General features: G+C 43.1%; 1 protein-coding gene across 4 annotated transcripts; it reads right to left on the bottom strand.

The window, feature by feature from the left end:
• Positions 1 to 1,093: 1,093 nt before the first annotated feature.
• Positions 1,094 to 15,995, bottom strand: rif1 (replication timing regulatory factor 1). 4 transcript variants are annotated; one of them, XM_028991001.1, is made up of 36 exons: positions 15,836 to 15,995; positions 15,058 to 15,182; positions 14,813 to 14,891; positions 14,533 to 14,629; positions 14,180 to 14,310; positions 14,002 to 14,096; positions 13,703 to 13,892; positions 13,524 to 13,616; positions 13,288 to 13,426; positions 13,021 to 13,172; positions 12,785 to 12,899; positions 12,505 to 12,681; positions 12,299 to 12,409; positions 11,874 to 11,936; positions 11,443 to 11,546; positions 10,823 to 10,948; positions 10,664 to 10,737; positions 10,254 to 10,434; positions 10,052 to 10,159; positions 9,133 to 9,282; positions 8,921 to 9,020; positions 8,558 to 8,837; positions 8,417 to 8,462; positions 8,141 to 8,343; positions 7,290 to 7,383; positions 6,615 to 6,740; positions 6,378 to 6,520; positions 6,203 to 6,292; positions 6,054 to 6,120; positions 3,450 to 5,975; positions 2,827 to 2,949; positions 2,667 to 2,750; positions 2,168 to 2,283; positions 1,930 to 2,083; positions 1,743 to 1,854; positions 1,094 to 1,523 (listed from the first exon to the last, which is right to left on the bottom strand). In XM_028991001.1, the coding sequence occupies exons 2-36, from the start codon at positions 15,165 to 15,167 to the stop codon at positions 1,273 to 1,275; spliced, it is 6,810 nt and encodes a 2,269-aa protein (XP_028846834.1). In that variant the 5' UTR covers positions 15,168 to 15,182; positions 15,836 to 15,995; the 3' UTR covers positions 1,094 to 1,272. The 4 variants fall into 4 exon arrangements, with proteins under 4 accessions (XP_028846834.1, XP_028846835.1, XP_028846836.1 ...); XM_028991002.1 differs by having other exon boundaries at positions 6,060 to 6,120; XM_028991003.1 differs by having other exon boundaries at positions 10,823 to 10,909.
• Positions 15,996 to 17,501: the final 1,506 nt, after the last annotated feature.

The raw sequence follows: 17,501 nt of genomic DNA, 5'->3' as shown, positions 1-17,501 counted from the left end.
GGACTAACAATCAGAAGTTACAGGGACAGTCGGGGGACTGACTGGAGCAATTTAGGGTTAAGTGTCTTGCTCAGGGACACAATGGTAGTAAGTGGGATTTGAACCTGGGTCTTCTGGTTCATAGGTGAGTGTGTTACCCACTAGGCTACTACCACCATTACATATTCTTTACATACTCTTATAGTTTCAGACCACCTTAAATCCGGCGCGCTACCTTAAATGTGTGTGAGATTACGGTGTGAACCGTCTCTCGCGTCACAGCGCCACCTGGAGCCGCGGAGTTCGGTACAACACCGGCACGCTGGCGGCCAACTACGCGGAGGCCATAAACGCGAACGTCTCGTCTCTCAGCGGACGCGTTCGGTCGACGAGAGTAATTACGTGCCGTGGTGATTCGTATGCGCACGTCTGAATTCGCAGTCGCAGGTTTTCGACGGCGCATTAGGTCCCACGCAGATGGATAAACTGCGTGGAATTTCGAGATTAACGTCACAAGACAACTCGGATACTTTCCGACATTGGAAAGTCATTGCGTGGACAAAGAGAGGCAACTTTACGAGAATCTCTGACTCGTACATTTGCGAGGAAAAACACAACGTAAGCCACAAAGTTAGATTGTGAGTCGTCTGGTTTTATGTGTATGTATCAGAAAAACGTTATTAATCAACACTCTTCAATAAAATTCTATCTCCTCCTGACGGCTGGCTGCATGTGTGTTTGGGTTCTCTCAGAGATTCTCTCTGGGGTTTCTCATGAGATTTTATATCTTGTCCACCAGCTTCTGCACAACTCCTGCATGGACTCATCTTCATGAAATGCTCAAAATGTCAGCAAAATTTTTACATTTACAAATACCTAGTCAGGGAAGATCCATTACAATACACATCTTACTGATCGATAGTTAAATAAGCTAGAATTTGTTCAACTATAAAATCAGTGGCTTACAATAGATTCACTCTAAAAATACCAACCAACTGTCTCATGAACAAACATTATCCAAAAAAAATACAATAAATAATACTGTGGACAGAGTAAAACTTGTGTTGTGAAGCCTGCTGAAGTGGTGATAAGTCATGTCATGAATAAATGCATATCATAGCCATAGTCTTTTATTTAAACAAGGAGCATGTTTTAGAAAAAGTGCCTTCAAAGTCCTTGGCCTCAAAACATGAACTAAAAACATTAAAAAGAGAAATATACCATAATTCATAAAGAAAAAAAAGGGGTAAAATCCACATTAAAATTTGTTCTAATATCTGCTTCATAACTATTTCAAGATACGTCCTTGCATGGTGCAGCATCCGTTGAGGTGGCTTCAAAGCGGCTGACCATCTGGTCCATGATGCTCTTCATCATGGTGCCCAGACAGTTGTGCATCTGTGCTAGCTGGTCTGGAGAGTAGTGACTGAGTTCTTCAGCACTGAGTAGACCACCCAGGGCCTGAACCTCACGTAGAAGCCCATTTGAGGGTGGCACCACAAACTGTGGCTCCACACCATCAGGCACATCCAGCATTGCTTCACCTGCATTAAAGAATGAAATATGACTTTAAAATAAGACCTTCGTATGAGCAGGTTCAGGTGTGCTGGAGCTGTGAAAACACCTGAAACTGGGAAGAACCTGGGAGCAGGATGTTCACATTTATCATTCACACTCAGAGGAAGTGTTGACCACTGTACCATTCAATGTACCATTACTCAAGTATAATTTTTATATATCGTATAAAACGAATCTAGACTTACCTGGAGACTCTGACTGGTTCTTCTCTTCTTCATTTTGAGTCAATTCCATGTCCTCAGAAGTCATCTTCTCCATTTCATCAAAACCCTTCAGTTCATCGCTGCGGCCTTTCCGCTGATAAACAAGCTTACAATGAATGCATGTGAAGTGATTATGCTGTATGGCGCTAAAGGAACCAATCAAGAATACCTGCTGGTCATGGAAAGTTTTAAGCGCTTTCTTCACATTCATCAGCTTAGGTGAGCGAATGGGAAGTGTCTTGATGACACTGGGTGTGAGGGCACTCAAGTCTCCCACTGTTTTGATGTTCCTGGCTCGAACGAACTGTCCAAATCCACGAGGCCTGAACATCAAGACAGCTTTCTCAAAGCTCCATCTCTGGCACAGACTGATATTAGGAACTAAAACCAAAAACACTGCAGCTCACCACATATTTGAAGAGATCTGTGGTAGGACAGCCTCCACTGGTGTAGAGCATGACACTAAGGCAGGGAAAACACAATCCTTGGGAATGGGCCGAGGCTCCTGGCTCATTTCTGAGATCTTAAAATTAGACAATCTATTAAAAATGCATTCAAGCAGTCCAATCCAACTGAAATCATAATGATGCAAGATAAACCAGATCATACATGTGTAAATATAAATACATACATATTAATGCTTCTTACAATGTATCCCATCTTAACCTTCTGCAAGCCATGATCAATGAATAATATCAATCATTGCAATAATTCCAACCCATGATCTACATTAACTGCAATAGTTACTGGCCAGTGAATTTTTTTTTTTTTTTTACAAAATGCAAATTCATATGGCACAACAAAACAAGACTTCCCCCATCAAAAAAAAAAAAAAAAAAAAAAAAAAAGAAAAATAGAAAAAGAACAATTATTTATACAGCAGACTGTCTCCTTTCAAAAACCTACCAGGCACTTTTTGGAACTTTTGTACCCAGGGCAGCGGAGACTGCGGGGACTAAGCGCCAGTCCTTTTGTTGGTGTCGTTATGAACTGAGAGAGAAAGACACGTTACCATAATAATAAGTTTGGGACTTTATTCAGAAGGTAGCACTGGTTGTCTACATACCTTTGGAGGTCCACTCAAACTCTTTGACCTTGGTGAGCTGGTGCGAATGATGGGACTGCGACGATCAATGTCATCAGCTAACTCCTGCTGGTAGATGGGGTCTGCAAACGACACTCGTCGAGTCTGCCGGAGGAGAAAAAAAAAAAAAAAAAAAATGAATGAAATCACCAAAAACAGGCTCACCAGAACATTGTAAAGAGTGTAAAGAGTGCTTTGTCCATTCTGCTTCACCATTTAGAGAGCGGCAGCTCAGACAGTCGCATCTGGAATTTGTCCCCTTATGAAGTCCCCTCTTTCATGCTTTTCTCACCCCTCCCCTAAAACATTATCTCAGACCTTCATGGCTTCCAAACATGTGACAAATGTATTTTTTAAGTTCAGTCACATGAGCCTATGATGAACTAGTGGGTTAAATTAGATTTTTTTTATAGGAAACACTGACAACTTCCTGTCAGCGCAGGAATGGTGTTGGTCATTTCCGTGAATGTTAACTTAACCTTGAGCACCAGAACACATCAGCAGATAACTGGTGTGCTGATCTAATGACCATTACCTTTAACCTATAGCACTCAAATGCAATGCCTGCCACAGAGGAGAAAGAAAGAAAAAAAAAAAACGCATACCTTGGGAAGAGGGGAAGGGGTGTCCTCCTCAAAATGCCTCTTGTGGCATTTCTTCAAAATACTGGTGGAGGGCGAGGCAGATGGTGACCAGACACCCAGTGTCTTTCCGCTGCTGGGGCTCTGTCCCACCTCTGGTTCTCCACCTGCACCACCACCATTCTTCTGTGTGGGTGGAGAATCTAAACCCACATCATTTGAGACACCAGAATGGAGATCCTCTGGCCGATCGTCAGGTAAACTGGGACCAGCAGGCACATCTACAGGCGGAGGCAGCAATTCACAATCAACCTGAGTGTCTTCGCCTTCTTCGGCTAGAAGAGGAGTGACTCCTTCCACACTGAGACTGGTTTCTTGATCAGTATTAATTGATTCTTCTTCCTGATTCACAGATGAATTTTGTAAACGGTCATCTGGGTTTTTCTGGAGTTCCTCTACCATCTCTTGCTGAACATCCTGGATAAAAGACTCCATTTCTTCCTGTACTTTCTCAGGTGTAAAAGCTTCATTTTCAAGCGTCTTCTCTGGAAAATCCAAGCATTGTACCACTGCACTTTTACAAGGCGGACTGTCAGGTTCATCGTGCTCTCGTTGCAAACAGTCACTTCCAGATTCTATTCTCACAGCTTCACATGAAGCTACAGCAGTGTCACAGCCAGACAGATTACGATCTGAAACGTCCTCTTCTGCATCTGAAGATACTTTTACTGGGTGAACTTTGCCGATTCCTTCATGGTCTGCAAGCTCATTCTCACATTCGTCAGTCTTCAGAGGAACAGAACCAGCGTCCCCATCTGGATTTGATTCTGGCTCAACTTGCATGGTGGAGTGCTTAGCTTCAGAGGAAGGTTCCAAATGATCTGAAACTACTTCCTCTTGGTCCTCATTCTCAACAGTTTGTAAAGCTTGGTTCTCAGCAGGCACCTTAGCACTAATACCTTCATTTCCAGGAACAGGCGATTGGCTATGCTGCACTTCCAGACCTTCACCTACATGTTCATTACTAGGTGGTGACTGTTTGAACTCCGCACTTAATGACTTTGGCTTTCTGCCTCTCTTTGCAGGTTTCTGACCATCTCGATTCTCAGAGGCTCCCGATTCTGAGCGCTCATGAACAGGCATCAACAGCTGTGAGAACCGACGCGTGTTGTACCTACCCTGCTCATTCTGGGACTCCACCGATTCATTAACCTGTGAGTTCTCTGTGCGAACACACTCAGCGTCCTGCTTTCTAAGGCCATGTCTGCCTCTCTTCGGGTCATTACCGATCTGATCGCTGTCTCTCCCATGAGAGAGACCTTCGTTATGAGCATTGCTGCTCTCAGACCTCCTGCTTCTCCTTGGTCTGACCTGAGACTCGCCATTGACCTCTGAATCAGTGCTAGACTGGGAGAGGCCTTCTCTCGGCGAGGCTTCGGAACATGCAGACCTGCAGTCTTTATTTAATGCGTCTGTGTCACTGAGCATCTGGCTCCGTCTCCAAACTCTGCCCTTGAGTTTGTCATCTGCTTGAGTAGGTGACTCAGTCTGGCTGAGCTCCTTGGTTCTCCTCCTCAACCTGCTCAATGCCTGAGCATCTCCAGGTGATTGGGAGTCTGGCTGAGAATCAGATTGGCTAAGTTCCCGGGTCCTCCTCCTTAATCTGCCCAGTGTCTGGCCATCAGCAGAGTCTGGTGGTGCTTCATTTTGGCTGAGGTCCATAGCTCTGGGGCTCATTCTTTTTGCTGCTTCAGTGTTTTCCAATTCCACGACTACTTTAGACTTCTTACCTTGTGTTGGTGGCGACTTGATTGATTCCTGCAAATTAGACTGTTGGTCATTCGCAGGACTATTTGGTGAGAATTTAATTTTGTGGTCATCTTGGTCTTCCCCTGGGCGAACTGGCCGTCTCCTACACCGACCAGACCGCCTCACTTCACTGTGATCTTGGAAAGGCCCGGAATCCTTTGCATCACAATCAGATTGTTTTTCATCATCATAATCAACCTTTTCTGCCAAAAGGCTTTCTGGTTTGGAGGCCACAGTCGTTGTTTGTGTATCTGGTATGACGTCCTCTTCATGCTCGGAACGTTCATGCACACCTTCATCTAAGGACTCTGCTTTGGCCTTCAGCTCTTCGACCTTGAGGTCCTGATGGAAAGAGCTTTGTGATTTACTGGATTCTGGTGAGTCATTCTCTTGTGTGGATTGTTGGTTAGCCTGAATCTTTGAAGAGCTTGGAGTGCCCTGGCTGTTGGAAGTCCTAGTAAAAGGACCAGTGAATTTGGAGATGCTGACAGGACTGGCTGGCCTTCCCTCTGCAAACTTTTCAAGCGTGATGAAGGACTGCCGACGACTGCCTGATTTCTGGGGTGTACCAGACACCACGTCAGAGGTGCCAGAATCATTATGACTGCTGGCTTTATCGAGATCCTCCATGAAGACATCTCCTGTGAATGGGAGTTCAGCAGCATTTGTGCTCTTCTCTCCAGAAGACCCCAAAGGAATGACACTGGTGCTGCCGTCGAGCTTCAACTCTCCCTTTACACCCTTACAAAAACAAATTATCTGGTTAATAATCAAAGTCCATTTCTTCCAGATATCAAAACAGGTAATTTGCAGGATTACCTCTACCTCACTCTCAGTCTTGTCAATTTTGCTGCTTTCAATCTTCTCGTCTACTGGAACGGAGTCCCTGAATAAAATACAAAATTATATGAATCACAAACTTCCTAAGCTTGAGAGGTGTGAGGAGCAGGTCAGAATTTTGAACATACAGGGACTCCTCTTGGCTCTGCATGCACTGAGTGAAGACTGTGGTGTCCAAAGAGGCATCCAGGTTGTTATACATAACAGGTATGTCCACTCTGAAGAGAAAACAAGAGACTTTAAAACTTTCCTCAAGCAAAACAGTTTGGTAAATGAGTCCTTGATAAACTATCTTTTTTTTACCTTTTGGTTCTTTTAACCTCCTTCTGGTGTTCAGTCAGGACCCGGTCTTTTGTTTCAGGCGGGATGAAGACAAAATCTATGGACGCTTCCTCTTCCAGCACCTCTCGTCGGGGAGGCTTTGGAGAGCCAAAATCGAGCCTGATCTGGAGAAGACAGGTTGAGTGTTGGATCACTACCACCATGGATGCATTTTTATTGACTATACAATGACTTGTATTTATAAGCCATCTTACTCACAGATACAGGCTTGCATGGTGTTGCAGAGCTCTTCGGGACAGCAGCTCTATTCGGTAAGGAGTCCCTCTTCCCCACAGACATCACCTTCAGTCCGCTAATCTCGGTCTCCATTTGTGAGCTCTCACTCTGCATGTGTACAGCACATTATTTTACATTAATATAGATAAAGGAAAACCAAATAGATACCATTCTCTCCATGTACATTAATCTACATTAAAGCATTTGCCAGCAAAGGCTTTCAAATGTCCAAAATAAAAATCCCTCATTTGGTTCACTAGGGACTGATCTGTAACTACCATTAATTAGTAGGAGTTAATAAACTATGTTACACATTGTATCCATTTCTAGGTCAGCCCTCTTTCTTTATTTGGTCATATACATATATACATATATATATATGCTTATTTGCCACAAAATGTCACGCTTTCCCCTCCCCAGAACTGTTTCACACGCTAAGCAGTGTTCAGTTAGCGATCAACCTTGCATGAATATTTAGAGGTCTTAAACTTCCTCAGACAATCTTTTTTGCACACAACCTAAAATGTCAGCTTTTGATTGGCATTTGCTCTAGGCAGATTTTTGCACATCAGACAAGAAATAGGTCAATGATGAAATTGTTTATATACGTATTTCCAAAAAAAAAAAAAAAAAAAACCCAAACCCACAAAGACTTACAGAGTGCTGTCCCCTGAAACCCTCAGACTCTTCTACTGCTTGAAATGTGGGTAAAATGATAGGAATCTTCTGCTTCACTTGAGTCAGGACAGGTCTAGAAAAAGGACAGAAATCCCAATCAATGCCATTTTACAGTGTTATATTCACTATATCGTAGGGATGTAATGATGCACTCAACTTGCAATATCGTATGATGCAGGGATTTTATGCCATAAACTTAAATCACAAAAGACACAGGGAACTCAAACCTGCTTGAGTAGCTGGTAAACACCATTAGGTGTGAAAAGGTAAAGTTTAACATTTGGGCAAAATGCTTCATTTGGGGTGCCAGTCCGGCTTTAATCACCTCCATTGTAGATTACTTTTTGCACACTTTTTATGACACGGTCAGTGAGTTAGTGCACCTATTATGTGCATTTGTGCATTTTAAATCAATATATAAACTTTTACATCCCAACTGAAGACCCGGGTTCGAATCCCACTTACTACCATTGTGTCCCTGAGCAGGACACTTAACCCTGAGTTGCTCCAGGGAGACTGTCCCTGTAACTACTGATTGTAAGTCGCTCTGGATAAGGGCGTCTGATAAATGCTGTAAATGTAATGTAAATGTAAACTGCATACGTTAAGATGAATGAGAATATTAAAAAAAAATCAGACCAATACCTAGATTTTATCAAATAATGCTTAAAATAAGTCAGTAGTTTTGAAACTACCACTAGTTTACAAGTAGTAAAAGTGAGGTAGTCAAAGAATGTGCAAATAAACAAGAAAATAAATTAGGGAAGACTAATGTACACTAATAGTGGAAAGGTAAAATAAATAAATAAATAAATAGAATTTCCCCTCACTTTAACTCATCAGGGTAGTTAAGAACAACGGCATTCCCAAACGTTGCATTCCAGAACTGAGCGACACTGGTACGAATGTTCTTGCTCCTGTGGGAGAACAGCACAGAGAACAGGGGTGCCAGGAGGGTCAGCAGATCATCGTCATACTGAAGGGTGGAGCGGGACTGAAAGCACCCCAACATCTCCCCCAGGAAACGTTCAAGCTGCAAAACATGAGAACCAAAATAAACAAAATATTGATATGAACTACATATGCTAATGTGAAATCAGACATACCTTGGGTCCCAGGTTTGAGTAGGTCTTTGACTGTACTTCAGCAGTACTAATAAAAAAATAACAAAAGAACATATTAGAAAAATAAATAAATTATATATATATATACTTACATGAACAAATAAAAAAAAAAAAAAGTTCTACCTGCCCACTTGACTGTAGAGCCAAGTCAATGGTTGGATGAGAGTGGAAATCACTTCTTGGATGACAGTAGGCAGAGCCACACTGGTGAAGATTTTGGATAGGATGCAGATCAATACCGTGCCAACGCCACCCAAAGCCAAAGCAGACACCTCTACAGTGAACTCCTGGGAGTCAAGGGTCAAAAATGCCTCCAAAGAGCGAACCAGCAGAGTGAGGAACGTGCTGAGGTTCCCCAAGGCTTTGCCTTTCTTTCTTACTCTCCCGAGAGGGGTGCGAGGAGCTAGAAAGTGGGTGTAAGAGTTTTTTTATTTTTTAAATGCATTAATAGTTGAGCCACATGTTTAGACAATTGATTTAACTTACATTTCTTTTTTTGCTGATATTGAGTGGTGTATGGTGAAAAGTCAACACACTCAATGATGATCTGGAGAATGTTTGCAACAGCTTCCAGTACAAAGAAATTCTGCAAAAAAAAAAAAAATTTTTGTAAAAAAATTCCACAACATACAATTGATCAAATAAATAAGCCAAAAACGGTTGTCTCCTACTGAGAGGTGATACTGTAAGTTACTCACGGATAAGACAGCACTGTCTAAAACCACTGCCATCTTTGAGCACAGCTCCTCACAGCAGACATTTTCCTCCGCTGTGGCCACTAAGGCAGCACAGCGGGCAAAAGCAATGTACAGCCGAGACCACGTGCTGATCATGGACTTCTTAGTCGCCTATGCCGGACAAGCACAAACAGAAAAGTTATTCAGTAAATTATAAGGATTCTGCTGGAATAATAAAATTGTTTGAATTTATATATTTTTTTCTTTTAAGACAAATCATAAACCCTGCCCTTGAAGTGGGTCCCTCTCTGACTCACTCGTTTTTTTTGTGTGTTTTACAAGTTTTCCTTGTGTACAAGGAAATATATCCCCTCATTATTTCATTAGTTACAAAAGGGAACAATACAGTGAGGAATTTACTTTGTTACTTGCATAATCATTTTTGTATGTATGCACACAATGCATTATGGTATGCTTCCCTGTACATTTGGTATAAGCCGCCCCTTAGATAAATACTGGTGAATTTTGTGGAAATTAATGGACTACATTCAGACATGAGACGAACAAACCCAATATAAGCCTATATTTACAGTAGCATCTGTAAGATCATAACTCTTTAGAACCAAACTCTTTAGAACCATCCCTGCTTTTAACTAGTCCCTTACATGCCCACCTATTGTTTGTATAGCATACTGAGACCAAGAAAATACAGCAATACCAAGCAAGGTCAGTAGGTGGCAATTATAGTACTGCAAAGTAAACTTGGAATTGATTAGAAGCCATTGACTAAAGAACACAACTATTAAAATATATTCAAAACTATTTGCTATTAAATAAATGATAGAATTTAAATACAAAACAAAAAACAGCTTACTTAAGAGTCTCATACAAACATTTTGAACCTTACTGATACTGTACAGAACCACCGACAAGGACGCACCTGAGGAAGTGCTTTGCCAAGAAGCAAGTTCGGAACTGGGAACATGAGGGAACTGTGCATGGCGTTGAAGTTGTGCTCCAGGGCATCACCCTGATTCACCTCATTTGTCTGAAATAGAAACCGCATTGCCATAGGCACATTAAAGCAAGCAGGTTTTGTAAATAGTAGGTTACATGTGGGCACGTCCACCATTGTACTGTACCTGTGTGATCGCGTCAGTCAGTGGGTTCACCACAATGCTCCACATCCTCCACAAGTGTTCCTTGCTCTCCACCGTGGACACGTTTCCATTCATGGCCCCAATCACAGCTTCTACAAACACCAACAGGGATGTAGGACCTGACAGGCCAGAGGAAACCAGAGTCTCCAAGCAGGAGAAGAACCTTCAAACCAGAGGGTGAACGAAGGGGGAAATTAACATTTGTGAACAATTGCCTCACATTTTAAACAATATTCGATGTTTATTCATAGTCAATTGATCCTTCACATTTAGTCATGGTTTACAGAGTACAATGCCTATGCAGATATTTATCATTTCAATGTAACACTTGAAGTATTGTTGAACTAAAAGTAAGACACTTAGTCCAGAGAGAAAAATGAGGAAAAACAAACCTTTCATCTTCCACAAATTTTGGAAGTAAACTACTCTTGTAGAAGAGAAGAATGAGGAAAAGAGCTGGGGTGCCCTGTAAGAAAAAAAAAAATCAGATACAAATGCAGCACTTTTACTGCAGTTTTAGCAATAACAAGAAATCTTTATAGGACACTGACGTTAAGTACATCCATGTTGGCCACTTGATAGGCAGCAGAGCCCAGGACCTTCTGTGGAATGCCCTTCACTGTGACTTCCAGGAGTGCCTGTGGGCCCACAGACAATAGAATATTTCTGTGGATGAACTCAAAAAGACAGCAGTAAGTTAAAGTGAGTATAAATGGGGCAGTGGTGGCCTAGCAGGTAAGGAAGCAGACCCGAAATCTGAAGGTTCGAATCCTGAGCAGTCATTGTGAGCAAAGTCCCCACACACTGCTCCTGTCATAACTGCCCACTGCTCACTAAGGGTGATGCAGGGGTAACCCTTATTAAGTTACAGGGACAGTTCCCCTGGAGTCACTCAGGGTTAAGGGTCTTGCTCAAGGACACAATGGTAGTAAGTGGAATGTGAACCTGGGACTTTGAGATAGTCCGGTTCATAGGTGAGTGTCTTACCCACTAGGGTACAGTAAAATGTCTAAACTGTCAAATAATTCTTAAAATCAATTATTTAAAATTTTTTAAAAAGACCCATTGTTCGAAACTTTCTCCCGCCTTCCATTGCACGTTGTTACTGAATAACCAGCACAAGTAGTCTCTAGCGTGTACATAGTCAGTCTTCTAGGGTTGAGGTGGTTACCAGAGCTCTTGCGACGGGTAAAACATCAGAGGAGAGAACCGCCTGGAGAGCCTGGAGAAGCTGACTCAGCACGTCGGAGCCCTGCCTCTCGTTCTTATTACCACCTGCCAAAGAACAACCATTCCACTGCATGAGCAAAAGCACAGAGCCTACAGTAGCAGTTCAGCTAAAGGAAAACATCACAAAAACAATGTTGTGTTACACATTGATTATTATATGAAGTATAATTAATAATTAACTTGATTTCATAATTGATCTACTTCTATTGGATTATCCCACTTACACCATGGTCTTGAGTACTGATAGCACAAGTTACTATGGTTACAGCGACAGAGCAAATTTGACCACTAATCACAGGATAAAGCCTGTACAAATAAACCAACTAAATCTGCATGGTTTTATGTACACTTTCCACTACTTTCAGACCTTACCTGCGTCTATAATCAGATTGACATGATCAAGCAGACCTTTCCATATGATAATCAGCATAGGCTCTGAAGTGAGAGAAAAAGATGAACACATTCAAATCTTTGTTCCAAAACTAGATTAATACAACCAGGGACCTGATCTTCACAAATTAATAATAGACAGCCACCCCAACAGTATGGAAGCCTTCTATTAAAATCCTTTCTGGAATGGTCAGTTGTGTATAGTTTCCCACGTGACACCTCACAGCAGTTGAACAAACCCCAGAGAACCTTTCCAATATATCAATAAGTCAGTCAATCACCTACTCCAAAACAAATCTTCTGTATCTAAGGAGATGCATAAATCTCACAAAACCCAATTACATCTAGTGATCCCATCCTAAAACAAAATAAGGAATTCAGCAGCCCAGCCCTGAAAACATGAATACCTGGAGCCTCGTTCCCTACAACAATAAACCCGTCCCTGACTGCCGAAATTAAAACGCAGGAGTGCTTGGTGAAGGACGAGTGGCCAGTCAGAAGAGGATGAGCCAGCGGTTCTAGAATATAAAAGAAAACATATATATGAAAATATAAATGTTTGCACTTGTAATGAACATAAAGTGGAGTTTCCACTGAGCAACAGGTTTCCTACCCAGGCTGAGGGTGATGCCGGCTTGGGCAGCAGCTGTTGCCACTTGTGCCCCGAGCAAGTAGTGCAGCACCATCTCCAGTCCCAGAAGCTGGATTGAGGGGAACGAGCTGGCCGACTGAACACTGCAGTTGAGGTTGATGCGGGGGGTCGCTGCTGGACTATTGCATGCTGGGATGCCTGATAGTTTAAGAAGCATTAAAAATACCAAAAAGTCCTCAAATGCTAACTCATGATCATAAACCGTGGTACTGTTTACTGCAAAAAAGCAGTTCCTACTAACCTGTTTTAGGGGTCGCAGGAGCAGTGCTGTTCAGGGTGGAGTTCCTGGCCGGAGTAACAGGAGAAAGTAGTGGCGCATCCGCAGGGAGGGTGCTCTGTAACAGTGGAATTCCAACCTGCACCCAAAAAAAAAAAAAAAAAAAAAATGATTAGATTGATTCCAGTTAAAAAGACTTTTGCATGTTTTGAAGTGTTAAAAACACACTTTTGCTAAAAACATAATGGAGTAGCAATAACCTGCTCAAAGTTGGCCACAAGGTTGGGCCCCAGTTTGACCACAAGGTACCACCAGACCTCCAGCTTGGTCAAGAGAAGAGCCTCTGTCCGAACATGGATGGAGCTGAGGGGCTGCATGAGAAGCTTTAGGCGTTTAGAACTGCACAGAATATCTGAAAAAGAAACCAGAGAGTAGAGTTTTATACACACGGGTGCACACACATCTTTTTTTTAAATAAATAAAAAAAATGTCAGAAGAATCATTGGTCCAGAACTTCCACACCTCACCTGGGTTCAATGCAAAATTATCAATAAGGCTCTTCCAAGCAATAAAAGCAATCTTCTTGATACTGGGAGATGAGCTTCGGAAGCCAAGCTCTTCCAGGTAGAGCAGGGAGTTGATGAAGGAGCCACCCCGGTGAAGGACCTACCAAAAAAATAAAAATAAAAAAAACCTCAAAAACCAATGACAAGCTAATAACACTAATATGAAAATGAATAATTTTTATTTAATATTTTTTCACCTTTCCAAGTAGCCTGACAAATAGAGGCCAAAGCTTCAGTACATTAGTCTCGTTCTTGTTGGAGAAAAGCTTCTGAAGTTCGGGGATGATTTTCTGTTGGATTCAAGTTCAAATTAACGTTCCTTTCCAGTCAACCCGCAGCTGGCTGCGTTGAGGTCCAAAAATAAACAAAACTGTACCGATGACATCATGGGTTCCACAATGGCCGCCACCTCCTGCTGCTTCTCCAAGAGCAGGGGCATGCCCATCTCCAGCGCAGCCGCCGCCCGCAGACGCACCTTGGCCGCCGAGTGGACAACAAGAGGGATAACCAACCTGGCCCACTGCACTGCACCTTCAACCATCTGAGCCGAAACCTGTTCCAGTAGTCTGCATGTGGGGAAAGAGAAAAATTTTATATATCATGACATTAATGCAAAATGTAACCAAGCAACGATCAATTTTTGTCGTAAATAGTGGAGAGAGCGATTTTATAAACCTTATAATAACATTAAGTGCCTCATGCTCCATGACCACAGACTGGATGTCCTCTCGGGTTCTCACGGCCTCAAGAGTTTTCAAGATCTCAGGAGCCTAAAAAATAAAATAAATAAAAAATAAAAAATTACAATTCCATCGCTGCCGCCTGGTAACAGGACCGAGGGGGTCGAACTCACTTTTCTAGCGACCACATCCACACTGAAGTTCTGCTTGGAGATCACCCACAACGCCCTGGTGCAGGTGTTCTTGTCCGTGGATTTCACCACTAATCCAGCAAGGGCCGACAAAGTCTCTTCACAAAAAGTAGCTGGGGGTGAAAAATGTTGGAAATGGAAAAAAGAAAAAGAAACTACGCAGAAAATGTATTATTATTAAATCAGGCTAGAATTTAGCACAATATGCTAAATTATGTAGCACAGTGAAGTTCACCTCTGAATATATTAAAATTTCTTAACACTGATCAAGCCTAAACGTGTAACATTTCAGCCAAGCCCTCATAGTGCAGTACGTGAAGCGAGCTCCTCTGTACCTGGGATGGCAGAAACTATGTGGGAGTGGAAGACGCAGAAGCCCAGGGCCTGCAGGGCTGCCTGACTCAGTTCCACGTTCTCACTGGAGATGTGAGTCTGAAACGAGAGCAGGACAAATTTTTGAGACAACACCCATCGCACTTTATCCAATTACAAAATAGCAAGTGGAATAAACTGGACCATCAGATATTGGAAATAACTGTTCTAGTTACAGCATATCTACAGCATCAGTCCGACCGACCCCACCCCACGTGCACAAACGCAGAGCTGGCCGTCTACCTGCATGGCTTTCCCCAGGCGCGTGAAGTGCTTCACCACGACGGGAAGGAACTGCCGCCCGTCTTCTCCACTAAGGCGGCTGAGATGAACACAGAACACCTTCAATACGTTTCATTAAACAAAATCAAGTCTTCATACAAGCAGTGAATATTGTGTGATGTAGAACCCAACAAAAGGGGGTAAGCTAAGGAAATAACACACATTAATGAAGGGAATATTAGCAGAGCAGCGACTGATGATCTTACTTCGCAATCGTTAAGTAGGCATCGGTCTGCTCGGACTGCCCTGCTTTAGCGTCCTCCAACGACTCCAGAAGCGGCAGGAGGCCGAAGGGTGGCGGCACAGTCGCCATCATGGTCCCAGTCAAACCCTGCAGAGGACAAACAGAGCAGGACGCTCAACCTGGAGCGTCTGTCCCTGTCACTACTGATTGCAAGGGACAGTGACATGGATGGAACTGTGCCACGCAAAGTTGTTTTATTTGATGAAAAACATAGCTGCATAGTTCGGCCTATGCACAGTTATGCTAAGACTATAAGAAAATGCTGCATGCAGTCAACAAGTTGCGAGCACTTCTAAATAGATCTCAGTTTAAAGACAATTTAAGCGCCGGGAATGAAGAAGATTCCAGAAGGTACCATCAACACGTTAGTTCTCCCACTGTGCCGACGGGAATGGGACTTGTTGCGCGTTAAAACAGAACCGGAGGAGGAGAGGAGTCAGAAGGTGAACATGTGGGGAATCTAATGGGAATATATACAGATTTCACCAAGTTAACCATAAGCTGCAAACAGGGCAGCGAGCCCGCATGCAACACCGCCATCCCGCCGGAAAGCCCGCCATTCATCATAGAAGCGGCCGCCGAGGCTGCCGCGTACACGCCGCGCACGGAGCGCTTTTGCTTCGGCAGCCTTCGCCAAAACTCGCGTACAAAGCCCCGGTCGGTCGGTCGGTCGGACGCGTCCCCGCACCGCTCCTGTGGCGAAGACCCACGTCCTGCCTTCCGCGGACAAACATCCTTACCTCGGCGTCCTCGGAACTGAGGCGGACACAAGCCGGGCCACAGCGAGCGCGCCGCCGCGGCGAAAACCGAGTGGGAATATCGCTGCCGGTGTCGGTGTAAGTCTTTCAATTTCAGGGGCGGATGGCGCGGTTCACGTCCAGCCGCGCGAAAACGCTGGCGCCAAACGACGCAGCGGAGAACGTCACCTTTCACCCCACGCAGCCCCGCCCACTCATGAATAATTCAGAGAGAAAAAAAAAGTTGGCGGGGAGGAAGGACAGAATGGAGTGCTAGGAATAAACAAGGCAAACAAGGCACTAACGAATTACAAGGTAGCTACTCAAAGCATATTTAGAGTGAAATGAGCCACATCATTTATAGAGAATGAAGAATGAATTTCTTTAAAGCGCCTTTTCCCTGAGGACCGTTACTAATTAATAACATCCATGTTAGATGTTCTCTCCTGATTCAGTTCTGGTGCATCAAGAACTGGAGAAAAATAGATCTTTCCCATTTCAAAAGCAGGTGGAGGAGCTAAAGGCCCTCATTAGTGATGTCCCAAAGAATGCTCTAATAAAATATTTACAAAAATGTGAGGCGTGCACTCAGTCACTGAACACACACTTTACAATTTCCGAATTTCAGACCCATGTCATAGTCCTGTCCAACGGATCCAGGATGCAGCAAAATGTCCAAGTTCTCTCACATCACCCACACGCATCCTGCAGCAGCCGCCCCCATCAGCTTCCCAAGGTCCCAAACTGCACCATGCTCCGTCTGATGCCCCAGCACCGCTTGACTGGTGCCATCACTGATGAAGAGACAAGGGTGATATGCACCTATACATTCTCTGGTTTTATTTATTCTAATCACACTCTAAAATTTCATTTGAAAATCAAATAGACAGAGACAGGTAGAAATTGAGCGACATTGTTCTCCTGAAATTTTTTACGGATTTCTGGAGGGTGCCTTTCTCATCCCTTCTTCAAATGCTACAAACACTGTTCAATGCCAGTAATTAAAGCAGAAAGGTCAAATGTGAACCACTGGAACCACAGGCACAGGATCCTCTAATGATGGTGACACAGAATTGCAAACACTTTCACAATTATTAGATTTTATGTCAAAATACCACAGAAAAAAAACACTTATATACCATGAGTTTCTGTAAGCATTTATAAAAGTCACAGAAAGTTTAATGGTAGTACAGTTCAGATGGATCTTATTGAATTGTTCCAGGGAGATTTGCAATAAGCAGGTTATACAGTGGGTTGCAAAAGTATTCGGCCCCCTTGAACTTTTTCACATTTTGTCACATTACAACCACAACCATGAATCTATTTGATTGGAATTCCACCAGACCAATACAATGTGGTGTACATTTGAGAAGTGGAACGAAAATCATACATGATTCCAAACATTTTTTATGTGGAGTCCGTAATTATTCAGCCCCTGAGTCAATACTTTTTGCTGCAATTACAGCTGCCAGTCTTTTAGGGTATGTCTCTACCAGCTTTGCACATCTAGAGACTTAAATTCTTGCACATTCTTCTTTGCAAAACAGCTCCAGCTCAGTCAGATTAGATGGACAGCGTTTGTGAACAGCAGTTTTCAGATCCTGCCACAGATTCTCGATTGGATTTAGATCTGGACTTTGACTGGGCCATTCTAACACATGGATATGTT

This window comes from Denticeps clupeoides, chromosome 9, assembly GCF_900700375.1.
Source record: "Denticeps clupeoides chromosome 9, fDenClu1.1, whole genome shotgun sequence".
Taxonomy (NCBI): Eukaryota; Metazoa; Chordata; class Actinopteri; order Clupeiformes; family Denticipitidae; genus Denticeps; species Denticeps clupeoides.
This window is presented reverse-complemented; position numbering and strand designations above follow the sequence as displayed.